The sequence below is a fragment of the Manacus candei genome, unplaced genomic scaffold (assembly GCF_025592945.1).
Source record: "Manacus candei isolate 608988 ecotype Guabito, Panama unplaced genomic scaffold, ASM2559294v1 h1tg000067l, whole genome shotgun sequence".
Lineage (NCBI taxonomy): Eukaryota > Metazoa > Chordata > Aves > Passeriformes > Pipridae > Manacus > Manacus candei.
In genome coordinates, this window is record NW_026138115.1 from 9,165,198 (window position 1) to 9,179,333 (window position 14,136).

The 14,136-nt window shown below is 41.8% G+C and overlaps 1 protein-coding gene across 21 annotated transcripts in view; it reads right to left on the reverse strand.

Moving 5' to 3' along the window:
- NRXN3 (neurexin 3) overlaps window positions 1-14,136 on the reverse strand; it is a 1,015,491-nt gene that overhangs the window by 901,766 nt on the left and 99,589 nt on the right. The window contains exon 3 of one of the 21 annotated variants that reach the window (XM_051806337.1): window positions 5,837-5,854. The exons of the other annotated variants lie outside the window; for them this stretch is intronic. Coding sequence (XP_051662297.1) covers window positions 5,837-5,854 — 18 coding nt within the window. The remainder of the gene's footprint in view (window positions 1-5,836; window positions 5,855-14,136) is intronic. 21 annotated transcript variants of the gene reach the window in all.

The window sequence follows — 14,136 nt, forward strand, 5'->3', positions numbered from 1 at the left end:
TAAAATGGAAAATAAAAGGTGGGGATAGCACAAAACACAGCTGAGAGTGACAAGGGATTGCAGTAACAAAGGAAGATGGACTCCTTCATCTAGTTAATTACAGCTTGTCCCGTACTACTGGGCCCATGCTCTGGGGGTGTGCCTGTGTGTGTGGGTGTGCCTGTGTGTGTGGGTGTGCATGCACTGCTCAATGCTCCGTTAAGGCAGGCAGCCTCAGTATTTCCCTTTTAATGATGCTGCCAGATGATTAGCCCAAAAGCTCTTAATGAATGGGAAAAGAGACTGTCAGGCAGCAGCAGCAACCCAGATCTCCCCTGGGGCAAGCTTGCCCATAGAGCATCCTTTTTCTTGGTATCAAGCTCCATGACCCATTCAGACAATAACAGGGCCAGCTGCAATATATGTCTGAGATAGGACATCAGGCCCTCTAGTCCAGCATATACACAACAATCCTTTATGGCAAAGCTGAAGAAAGAAATCACACAAACCAGGGATTCTTACAGAAATAAAATGACATCCACTACAAAGAAGAGCACTGTGATGAGTAATGGAGTCTGTTGTTTTCACCTCCTTTCCGAACTTCATAAAACTAGCAATTCCTTAACAAATAGGCCTTTCTTTACTCTGAGCCTCATGCTCCAGCTCCATCAACAGTTTCCTTTTCTAGTTCACGAGGAAAGCTGACAAGCACCTTGTCTTCCACGTGGTCGCTCATAAAATAGCCATCTTGAGGCTTTCTAAAACCCAAAGTCCAAGGAAAATTCCCTAAGAAGCCCCAGGTACCTAAAAAAACCCAGGCATTCCAGCAGGGCCAAAGGATAGGACTCAGAGGAAGAAGCAAAACCCTTGTCTTGAGAGATGTAAAGAATTGGATAAAGAGGAAAAATCATTCTGCAGCCCTGTTAAGACTTTTTACCTGTTAGACAGGTCAGCTTTGCCAAGAGGGTGACCTGATTCCTTGGCTACTTGCATACATGGTGCCTTTTTTTTCCAAGCTGGGCAAAGAAGTAGCACAGGCTGGGGAGCAGTCAGTTTTCTTTGATTCAACCGCGACATGTACAACAGCCAAGGGGCTGCTCTCAGGCCCCAGCAGTGAGGCCAGTCGGGAGTGCAGTTTTGTTATTGTAGCCGCAGGCCCACTTCCAATCCAATTACACACAACAGCTGTGCTAGCTCCTCTTTTCCATCCCCTTTCCTTCCTCTGCTATATAATTCCAGGATAGGTTTTGTCATTATCAGTGGCAGTGAGTTAGGGTGAGTGGCATCTTCTCTGAGTGATCAAAGGAATAGGAGCACGAGGTAGAAGTCAAAGAGAAAGTTGTTTACCCCACTGTCTATGGAAGCAATAGTGATTGAGCAACACTATCCCCTTTCACCCCAGGCAGAAACAGTATTCTGACATTGCATACTCCTAGAAGTATTCATACAGGGAGGGCTACAAACATGATGGTGTTTGAAAGCATGAAAGCAAACATGCAAGTGCTCACATAGATGGCGGCGAGTACAAGAGAATGTGTGCAGGTAGCAAGACCTGAGGGTGAATGTATTTTATGGCTGATCCATAAGAAGATGCGTATCACTGCAAATCAGAGCACTTGATCAAGGAGGTGCCCAAGTTGGGGAAAGAACTGTTAGGCATGGAATAGAATTCTTCAGCTTAAAAAAGACATATCTGACTATATATGTGATAGTGGGAAAACCCAATTAAGACAGAGCAGGTGAACAGGAAATATCCTTTTCCCAGTTTGTGGGGAACACAAGGAGTAGGAGTCACTGAATTAAACTCTCAAGTAACAGGTGTAAAAACAGTTGAAATAAAGTATTTTCCACATTTCAATGATTAAACAATGGGACTTGTCATCACAGGATACAGTGGAGTTGAAAATTTTAAGTGGATTAGGAAAAACAAAGAGTGGACAGATCCACAGAAAATATGTTAATCGATGACTATAGAACACCACAAACTGGATGCAGTATCAGGTCAGAAAGTCCTTAAACTGGTAACTACCAGAAAGCACAAATGGATCAGGTCAAGACCTATTCTAACATCTTCATCAACAGTTTCTTCATCTTCCTCCAAAGCATCTACTTTCATAAAAAGACACTTCTGGGACAGAGGAATTCTTGCTCTGACCCCAGTGATCACTACTACTGCCACATTGTTGCAAACAGGTGTGCATGGAACTGAAAAGCATTCACATTTCAGTGCAAAAAAATCCAATAAGGGGACAATACCTGTGAAAAGGGTATGCAAGAATGAAAATAATGGTGGCACATATGAAGAAGAGGCTAAGCCTGTACATACTGGTTTCAAACACCTGATGAATGGCACTAAAGATACAGCATAGATGGATTCTTATTCTGATCTAGTACCTTCTGTAAATAGGAAACTTCAGATGGGCTGAAACCCATCATTTTCATGCCCAGAAAGCAGAGTTTTTCTTTAAAGAAGCAGAAGCCAGCATACAGGTACTGCTTAAATGACCCTATGACATGGAATTAGGGAAACCAAGTAAAACAGCAGCCCTGAGATGAAGAAGGAAAAGAAGCCTTTAAAGATGGAGTTTAAAAGATTAAAGAGCTTTATCCAAAATGTGCTAGTGCTTGTGCTTTCAAGGATCTCTGTATCTTTATGAAAGAGTTGCTCAGGCAAACAAGGACTAATTTTTCCTCAGGGAACTACCCAGCTAATGTCTACTGGGTTGTGCCCATTCACTTACATGCAAACTCTAGTCAGCAGTAAAATCATGACATCAAAATTACCAGAACTTTATCTCTTAGCTTCCTCCCCATAAACATCTAAGATCTCTCCAACAGTGGAAATAAGCACAGTATGAATAGGAAGAGCACTATTTAAACTTTGACACCCTCCAGGTATGAGTAACCGCCATCATAATATCAAGAACCCATAATTTGTTCTTTCTCCTGCATATATTCTTCCACTTAAAAAAATATCTAAGTGAGACAGGAGCATATAACTTGTTCCTTGATCTACTGGTCTTTTCCCAACTATTTACCTTTCAGAACCTACACCACTGGTAAAGAATACAAGGAGCAAAGAAAGGAGCAGATATTGTACAGAGGTGACAGAGGCATCCATTCTAGTCTGTGCTGCACACCACTTCGCAGCCAAGGCACTTAACCTCTGTATTAAGGCTCTTAACCTCCACAGTGTTCAACCCAAGCACTCTAAGCATGTTGTGAAGGTGAGGTGAGACTGTAGCTATAACTCCAAAGGGAAAACTGAAGTACTGAAAGGAGAAGTTATTTCTCCTCTACATGACACAGCGAGTCAGTGACCCAGCTGAGTGCAGACAGCAACAATCCCAACTCCAGAGCACTGCTTACAATGCGGTGCTGTTATTTCATGACTGGGTATATAACATTTCCAGGACAGGTGAGTTAACATCTAACAAATTTCTTTCATTTGTGAAATAAGCCAGATGGGATCAAGTTGGCTCTTTAAACAAGCATAGCACATGAGCCCCTGTTGCTAGAGCACTCTTCTTCACAAGCAGAGACCTCACAGCCAGGAAAGGCTCATGCCACACAGTTCCATTTACTTTGAACAAAACCAACTTCTTTGCACCTTGCAGAAACTGCACTCAGCAGAACCCTGTGGTCCCCACTGCTGCCAGCCCCAGCCTATTCACAGCTACCTCCTCTTACCGGGGAATTAGTTCTAACCAGTCTATTCAACAATAATGAATACTTAGTTAATCAGCGGGCTCTTTACGGCCCTTCTGCTGCCTGTAGTAGTTACCACTAGCTCATAAAAATCCCTAATTTTTCTTTCAAACAGTGGATGGTTAAAGTAACCATTTTGACAGGGGCCTGGGGCTCTGTCCTCACAATACAGATCAGATGGAAAGCCAAATAGGTGGAAAGTCTCTGCACAGCTCGGCAGAGGGGAAGTGTAGACCCAAACCTCCTGAGGTCTGAGTCTCTGCCCAGTCACATAGCAGTGCTAGCATACCCCCCAAGGGTGAGCTGAGTAGAAGGATGAGACCTCATAGGAGTAAACAGTGACAGAGCCCTATAATGAGGTGTGGTTAATTGTCAGACTGAAAACATTGGGAAGAGTGAGGGAGCACATGAAAAAGAGCATTCACATATGACTAGCAATCCACATGACAAAGCACACAGCAGTCCTGAGAATAAGAACACGCGTATGAGCAATGGGGAGAATAAAAAATGCACATCCAAGTATATAAATTATGAGAATAACAGGGCAGTGGGGCAGAAGAGCAGTCAGGGAGCAGGATGGTGCCCACAGCAGTATGGTCCTGTGGCACTAGATGTGCTACCTCTGCTTGGGCCCTTACTAATGATGCTATTATCTCCTGCACACCATGAGATGTCCCTGATGTTGTTTGAGGCAACACTTGTTCTTGGCATAATATCATGAGTCCTACTGGTAGAGCACAGCAAAGCCATGCCTTCTCAATTCAACCATCCTCCTCTGCCACAGACAACAACATCTTCAGGGTATGGTGTGGTGGAGATACTTGTGACCCTAAGCCTTTGGTGCATGTCCTGTCAGATCCAGCCAAGACAAAAGGAAACAGGAGTTCCTGGACACCTCAGATTGGGGCAGAGATGGTACAGTTTCACCCCCCAGGTAGCTGAAAATATTCAATGTTACAGTTGAAAAAGCCTTTCTTTCCAAGGCATGCCAAGAAACATTTGCCATTTGGCCACTTCGAACCCCGCTGTTGCCAGCTGACATGCACACAGAATGCAAAGGACCTCAGTAGAACAAAAAGGGGGCTGACAAGAGAAGCCAAAAAATTACCCAAGTGGCTTGCCCTCACTGTGTCTCCCTGAAGTGTTGCACAAAAGCTGATTATTCCAGTGTAGAAAAGAAGCAAACTGAACAGAGAAATTCCAGGTCCAGGTTAGGTTTAGCAAAAGTTATTCAGAGAGCTGAGAAGGAAAAGAGCTTTGACTCTCCCACCATCCCACTCCAGCCAGGGCAATGTCAGCTGCTTCTCTGGGCTCTCATTTTCATTTCACATAATGATAAACCAGGTGGAGCTACCTGAGTGTGAGTTAAAAATTAGTCTCTTAAGCTTCATTGGTAACAGGATGTGGACTATAGAGTAAAGTGGTCTAGTTCAACTAACCCTTGCAGCTGAAGTTGGGGAGCCTTTTGACAATGAGATAGCAATCTGAGGAGGGAGGTTTGGAGTTCTCTGTGGTAACATACATCATTGTGAAAGAACTCAAAAAATAAGCAAGCACATAAAAAACACATTATTTTTTACTCTTAAATGAGTCATTTGTGCCCTGGTGGAAATAAAATTTTGATACCTAAATAAGATCACACATTCACATTCAGCCAGAAAGATACTCACTGGTTTTTAAGAATGTAAAATAAAATAACAACAAAAAACCCCTTTTTTAGTGGAACTGAAACTCAACAGGTTATCAGTGGGAGTAGCAAATGGAGTAGACTGCAGCAGGAGAAAGAAAATGACTGAACTAGATTTACATGCCAGACTACACACAGATGTATCAGAAATATCCTATATACAATGCAGTGTTCAATGCCAGGTAATTAGCAATACGAGCAACCATTTTTAATGTAATTTTTATTCAGAAAACATCCCTTTAACTGACCAGCACAGTGTAGTCTCTGAATAAGGAAGTTTGTGACCTTTGCTACTACGAAGGCCTCCTTTCAGCAAACACCGTTCAATACAGACCTTGTGACATCCAGTAGGAAGATTTGTTCTGTACACTCTCAGGAAGTGGGATGAGATTTCTGCCCTGGCAACTTCCCACCACTACTCCTTAAAAAGCAGCCTTTCCGCTCGGCAAAAGCAACACTTACCTGGAATATGATTGACATCTGCCGAGGTGTTTTCATGGCAAGCAGAAGGGAGAAAAAGAAGAGAGAGAAAGAGAAGAGAAAAAAAGCCATTAGAGATGCACACAGAAACTCAGCATCCTTGCATGGAAATCAATTTCATGCAAAACCAGAAGTAATTAGGTTTCTTTGAAGGCCACCCATCCGCAGCCAAGCACGCCGCCATGCAAGGGAGGAGACACTGGCTCCCTCTCCGCTGTGCATGTAAAAGTGAATCCACCATCATATCTGTCCGGAGAGAGAGTTCCTGGAATCAGATAGAACCAAGCCACGTCAGTTTCTGTAAGAATATTGGTTAAAATATTCTACTGTTTTTCACACACAAATGCAAAAGAAAGAAACAAAAGACAACCTTCCTGCAGGAGGTTTCTATAGCACATAAATTCAAGCAAGTTTTCAGAAAAATAGAAAAGAACCTGCTCCCCTTTTACAAGGGGCCATGTGAATTTATGACCAGGTGTAAGACACTCAACATAGTCCCAAAGTCTAGAAGAGAGACCCTTCCTTTTCATTCCTCTTGCCCATCATTCCCCAAACAACATCCTTCATTGCAGACAGCAGTAGAAGTAGGGGAGAAAGAGTGTGCCAGAGGCTTGTACATCCCACGTTGTCTTTTCACAAGTTGGTAAATCAATCACGCAAATCTCAAAACAAGTAAGTCCTTTAAAAAAGGGAGAAGCAAGACTATAGTCTTGTAAGTCATAGTATTGATCACAGAAAAGGCAGGTCTTTGAATGTAGTAACTGTTTTGGGCAGTGCCCACCAATCCCAGAGAATGTACTTCTTGTAACTTTTTAGCATCCCAAGTTTAGTCTTGCTCTGAATAGCTACACTTACCCTAACACCAGGAGGGAGGAACCAAAATCTCATGGGATTAGATTAGATTAACATGTTCCTTCCAAGGCAGCCCTCAAAAAAACTAAAATAAAAACAAAAAAGCAAACAAACAAAAAAACAAAACAAAACAAAACAAAAAACCCCAAACAAACAAACAAAAAACCCCCCATAACTTATTAGCATTCTCCTCTGGAGGCTTGTACCCTGCCCAAAAGTTGCGCTGTTAGAGGTATCACCTTTCCAGGAAGACTTCAAAGCAATACATTAATGATTCGGACTACAGATCCCAGACCACTTCTGCCACAGGTCTAGGAGCATGACATGCTGGGTGCATTGGCTTCACACCGAGGTCTAAGAATGTATTCTCCTACCCCAAATGTACCCACCAATTTCCATCAGTATTCCCCCCTCCTGTCCAAACCCACTGTGTCGCTGTGAAACTGGTGCCACGTCTTCCTGAGTCAATTGCATTCCATTGGTGAGTGATTCCAGTTCATGTTGCTTTTTGTTTATGACTTTCTGTTGCTGTTAGCTTATCACTTTGTAATGGCTCCAAAACCATTTGAGGAAAAGTCCCTGTGGTATATCACCTATATATCAAGCCGTCCTTCCCTAAGGAGGTAACAACCTAAATAAAACAATGCACAAAGAGGGGAGGGACTATTGCATTGGTTCATTTAATTTCCGTAGCTTCTACTAAACATATATGTCAGATCTGATGAGGGTTTTCCTCTTTTAACACATAATTGTATCTAAGAACTGGTGTCTTGGCATGCAAGCCTGGAAGGACACTTAGCACTGAAAGTTTACCTGAAAGTAATTACTTTTATGTAGGAAAAGAAAACAAGTGTCAGGCAGCAATGCATTCACTGAGGATGGAAAGCAAAAGGTGAGAGCAGGGGCAGAAGAAAGGATCAGTGGCAGTTAGAGATGATCACATATCTCAGAAGAGGTAGAACTGAGCACCACAAGGTACTGCAAATGTTTCTGATAATCCAGAAGCTGCCCAAAAACCTATTCTAAGCAAGTAAAAAGCTCTAGACCCATGTTGTCTTATCACAGCAGGCACTGCTACAGCCCAGGCTACTTCAAGGGGCCTGGAACAGCAGGTAGCCTCACCAGTGTCTGTGCTCCAGGAGGAAATCTGTGGGATGTTTAGGGAATAAAAAGCATCAGCTGATAGAAAGGGCAAAGGAAAGAGCTATCTAAGAGTGAACAAGGGATAAACACATTAAGTAAATAAGAGAAGAGGCGGTGGGCTGTAACTGATACACTGCTTGAAATAATACTTATTTAACTATGTGAGAATTAAACAGGTCATGAAGCTGTTAAAGAAGGGGAACAATGAAGTGCTAACATAAGCACCTCTAAAATGTAGTTTCTTTTTACTTGTATTTTTACCTATATTTTTTGTTCCCATGTCCCTAAGAGCAGGTATCCCCCATCCTGACTGATTTTACCCTTAACTTTCTTTTTGCTGTAATTTTTTTTAAAGTTTCCACACAACACAACTTCTGTATACATTAGTTTCATCACAAAAGTCACTGTTTGCACCTCTGTGAGCTTTTGCAGTATCTACCTACATGGTATTGTGGCTCATTATTGTTACTTTCCATACTAAATAAAAAAGGAGTTTCTTGTATTGCAGACACCCCCCCATGTGGCATCTACTAGCAAATGCTGATTTTCAAATGGTGAACATACTTAGTTTTTATTTTAAAGCAACACAAAAAGTACTGCTTTCTTTGTAAAGACAAAAAATAACATATAGTCAGACAGTCCTCACAAAAGACCCTATAATAAATACCACTGTTGCAGACAATGGAAACTGCCATGTAAGTCACAGAATCACAGAATATTCTGAGTTGGAAGGGACCCACAGGGATCATCAAGTCCAACCCTTGGCCCTACACAGCCTCAAGAATCAAACTATGTGCCTGAGAGCTTCTTGAACTCTGGAATGCTTGGTGCTGTGACAACTTCCCTGGGGAACCTATTCCAGTGCCCAACCACACTTTGGGTGAAGAACATTTTCCTAATATCCAACTTAAGTCCTCATTGGACTAAGAGGTGGACCTAACGCCTCTGCAGTGTTGGTATGCCACTCCTCTGTGGGGCACAATTAAAACTGTGGTTGCATATATTGACAAAAGGGACCCACCACTACCTTATGGTTGATGGCTCCACAATTAGGAGAAACCTAATGCCTCAAGAAAGGGGCATAATGCCTCAAGACAGAGACGGCATAGAGGCAGAGTGACCAGATTTGGGGAGCTGAGTTGACTCTCCTTCAGATCCTGTCATCTGAGATGTCCTCTCAATTCTCTTCAAGATTTTCTGGTTTGTTTAGAAAAGGATTGTTTAATACATCTCCACTCTCTTCCTCTTCCATCAGCAGTAGCTTCGTCTCCCCACACGGATCTCCTCCCTGACAAAGGGACAGAGGAGGTACAGCATTCCAGTTAAACAAGGAGCATGCAGAACCCTCAGCTAGCAAAAAAATCCGGTGACCATGAGACTTACTGCCGCATAGATGACGGTTTCTCCACTTTTTCAGCTCAGAGCAGTTCAAACACAGAAAGGTCTGCCTCTTAACAAAAGACAAGGCATAGTTTGCTTTATCCTATACACGGGAGTCCATTTATTGCTCCTTTGTAAAGGCTGAGCTGCAAGCCGGTGCTGTTTGCTTTTGTTCTTTGATGCTAATAGCTGGGTTGAAAGAGGGATCAGCAGGGCCGTTGCCTTTGTCTGGTGCAGCCTCAGCCATCTGGGTGGGGTGGAAGGGAAGCAGGAGGATGAAGGTGAGCAGCAGGAACAAAGCAAACGTTATTACAGCTCAGATCATTTTCATGCCTGTACAGGAAACATCCAAGGTATTTTTCACTCTAACCTTTTTAACAAGAAGTTTAGCAAAAAGGGGAGGTTTCATGAGACTGCACTTCTCTCCAGCTGGAAGACAAGGACAGCACAGACTTTCTATGCATACCAGCCCAACAGTACACATCACCTTGACCTGAAGAGACCTACTTATGTTTCCATCTCTGTGGTCCATTCAGTCTTGTCCCTTGCTTTGATGTGTTGTGTATACCCATCTTCTGCCGGCTAAACTGTGAGCCACTGACTGAATTCCCACATCACAAACAAGCTGGCAGGTGGAAGCATCCTAGGCTAAGTGGAAATAAGCACCTAGAAGTGAATGGCACTGTCTTGTACTATGAGTCCCTAAAGTTCTCTAGCATCCCCCTCCAGCATTCTCTGGTGACTCTCTCTCTGAACACCAGTTGTGGAGAGGACTGGGGAGCACGCAGAAACTGGAGAGAGGAGGAGGGCAAAAGTCATAACACTTACAGGCATTTTTTGTCATAGGAGACCCACTCCCAAATAAGAAGAAATTCAGCTTTTAGACAGGAAAATTACTGTATTTGGAAGCTTATCCAGATATTGATACCTAAAAGGCTTTTCTAAAGCAGATTTTGCTCTCATTCTGCAAATACAGAAAATGGATATAGGTAAAATTTCACTGACAGAAGCACGACTGATTGGGAACTCAGTCACTTAATTTGACTTACTGACATATATATACATATATATATATATATATATAAACTGTTCAGGGACCATAGATTGATCCATTTATGGCAGCCTGTGAAATGATTAAAAAAGATATATGATGAGCCAGCTTAGACTCCTGCAGTGTGGTAGTAAGAGGTGTTGGTTACTCAGAAGTTGGTGACTTCCTTAACTGAGCTCTGATGCAACATTTTAACAATATGAAGAGCTACATTATGGCTCAGCTAGAAACCCCTCAAATTGCCATGAGCAAATTCTTTATTAATTTGATACTTCATCAAACAAAGTGTTAATTCCACATGCTGATTTGACAAGTTGTCTCATTCCATCCTAATCTGTCTGTAAAGGTAAACATATGGTCCTACTTCACCTCCTACAGACTCCTCGTCTTTCTCTTCAGTATACAGGGGTTCAAAGCCTTCTGGGAGGGTTTATAACAACACACAAAAAAAAGGCACTTTGGTTGTATAAACACCTTCTAACAAAAATTTGCTTGGGTAAAGATGGGGTCTGTAATGAGATCATTTCCAAGCATTAACACATCCCTATAGTGCCCATGCTCACACAGGAGACAGACATTTTGAAGATTGTTGTATTTATGGTTAACTAGGTTAGAATCTTGGCTCCACTGAATTCATAAAATACTTGAAAGTTATTTTAAGAATGTCATGATTTCATCCTTCATATTTACTTAACATCTTTTGTTTTACAATGGTAGTAGAATCCATCACTGGTATCCTTCCACTGATTCCAACAGAATTGCCACAAAAGTAAATTTGACCAATTCTATTTAATTTGCTTAAGGTTTAGGATACTGAAACAAATCCAAGACTGCTCCAGTATATGATGTCTGTCACTGAGCTACACACTGGGATCATGAAGACCTTCACAGTACTAGCAGGTGTAGGCCTTATTGTCTCTCTCCAGAAGAATAGGACCCTGTAATTTGTGTTAATGGAGTGTTGAACACTTCTGATTTTATTCAGTACAGATAAGTGGTGACACATACACAAACAAGTTCATTACAATCAATTACATTTCTCTGTGTCCTTTGTCCTATGGGATCTCTTAGGCTGCCAGTCTCTCGGGAATAGTATTCACTTGATGTGTTGCATAGAATTGCAGACATTTGTGGTACTGTGCCTTTGCACAGCTAATACTTGGGATCCCAAAGCACTTATTAGCTGTGAATATAGGAATCATTCATCCAGTACTGAAAAGCAGCCAGCTCTGAGGTGAAAGACACAGATGTTTAACAGCTTATGGGAACGCCATACAGCACTTTAGCATGTCAGAGTTAGAACAGCAAGAACTACTTAAAGAAGCAGAATGAAACTTGGCTGATTGTACTAAAAGTGCCGTGTGATTTTAAAGCACTTGTGATTTAAATGAAGTGAAGGGATTTGATTTCAAATCTTATCTGAATGATTAACGGTGATTTGAGGCCTCCAATGCTCTCCTCCATACTGTGCACATTAATGTTGTGGGCAACTTGCCTTCTCCACATGGTCAAATGTGAGGTCAACTGACCTGTGCCTGAGTATGTCATCCTCTAAAGCATAGAAAAATTGAGTGGATCCTTTATCTGCTAAAGAAAATAGACCCTATACCTTAAGGAGCCAAGCTTTCTCCTCTCAGGCAACCAAGATACTCAGGCAGAGTGTGCACTAGAGGTAGCTGGGGAGACATTTGTAAACCTGTAAACCACTATGGCTTCACAACTGTTGCCTGGCCATTTAGAAAAGTGTTTCATATCAACAGGGTATAGATGGATCAGGTATGCCTGCTGCTTTCAGAAACCAATGTACAGAGTTACTTAACTCCAGCAAGAGTAAAAAACAACAATACAAATCTTAGAGAAATGAATTCCTAATAATCCCTCTAATTAACTCTGTATCATTACTATTCTTAGATAAAGTTACTTTCTGATTTCACAGCTTTCAGTGAAAGTACCATCCTCTACCACACATCCCAACAAATATGCTCATGTACATTCCTCAGGGCCCTGGCTACATTTCTGGGACAAAAGTCAATAGTTCTGTAGCCCACTACTAGTAAAAATCCAACTGGAATTTAACTACTCAGTGCCCTCCAAACAATTTGTTGATCTTCACTTAAGCTGCCTAGATACAGTGCTTGAGCACTTCAGGATGAAACTTCTTTTTGTTTCATCCTAGGGGCCTGGGCACTGGAAGAAATAGAGGATTTTCTCCCTGTTATTTTGTACAACACCCCCACACATCTACATTCAGACAGTTATGTTCCCAGTATTGTGGGGGGCACAAAGACAGATACCTTTATAACTTTTGAAAGGAAGATGCAAGCAGAAAAACCAGAGTGCCCTTCATGTCACCATAGATAGAATGAGAAGAAACGTATAATGCTGAAAGTTTAATGTTAGCAAAATTTGGCAGCAACAGGGTAGTTAGGCTCTGGATTAGCTTGGTTACTGAGAGTTTACCAAACAGCATTGAAGACTATTAAGAAAAGACTAGACAAGTGTTTCTCATTAATATTTCAGATTCACCTGATCTTGTCTTGGAAAGACTAGTTGTCCCCTGTGACTTTTTTCAATCCCATTTTCTATAATTTTATTATTCTAATTCAAAACACACTCTACCCAGACAATCCCATCAGTAACATCTGCCAGGCATCATAAGCTAGCAGCAGGGCAGACACCAAGGCCAAGCCTCTGACAGCAGCCATGCACAGGTACTCAGGGAAGAGTCAAAGGAACTGAGAAAATTCACAGTACCATTATTAACAGTTTGCATCAAAATGCTTATCACTCCTTGATGGACTTTTCCCTCCTTGAATTTGTCAGGTCTCTTCTGGAACTAGAATTGCTGTGGCATGGAACTGGTTTTGTATGTTCATTTAAAACTTGAAGCTGAATGTCCCACATTGGGTATCCCCAACCAGTTGCTTTTAAAAATACTATGAATAAACATTCTCTATGCAGCATCAGCACAGCATTCTTCATTTTAACTATCTACCTCACCTCCTGCTTTAGCCACTTCTTTTATAAACTGAAGAGTGCTAGTCCATCAAGACCCTCTGGATATGGCAACCATTCTGTACATACAGTGAAAAGACATCTAAGCTATCTACAGCATGACCAGTTTTGAAGTTTATCCTTGAGTTAGTTGTACCAGGCCATTTGTATAACTAGTATATTTTAGCACAGGTCTAAACCCATCTGAGGCTTGTCTCTCCCTTAGGGGCATACAGTACTACCAATCTGGCCAAAACTCCAATGAGAACAAACCTATTATTCTCATCAAAAACACTGATTGAAAAGTTTATGAATAAGAAATGCAGACTGTGTTTGAACAAATCAGCCTAAGAGCACTCTACCTCTCTGGAGACCCTTATTCCTCACCAGAGCCTGGTGCAGATCCAGACCATCTCCACAGTCTCCTCCACAAACACTATGATTTGTCATTCCAAGTTCCATGCAAACAGCATAAGTTGTCGTATCGTTCATCATATTACATATTGGAAGTCCCAAAGTTTTTTTCCATTTAAGAGGCCACTCACAGGGGGAAAAAAAAGGATTAAACGACTTTCCTGCCTTTAGCTACAATATTTGGGACCACTATTTATAAAGCATTCATATATTAGGAGCTGTGGCAGGGTTACATAGAAAGTTGTTTTTCAATTTTTTTACATCATCTCCAGTGGTAAAGAGAGGAAGATGATTTCTCTTTCTCTCCCAGCTTGGATGAAACAAGAACCTGTGACTTTCTAAAAGCATACATTGTTTATACTTCTCCCTGCTTTTTCACACTTCTCTAACAATATCTAGGCATCTCTGTATCTGTTCCTATGCACATGCTTATGGCTGGAAATCCTAT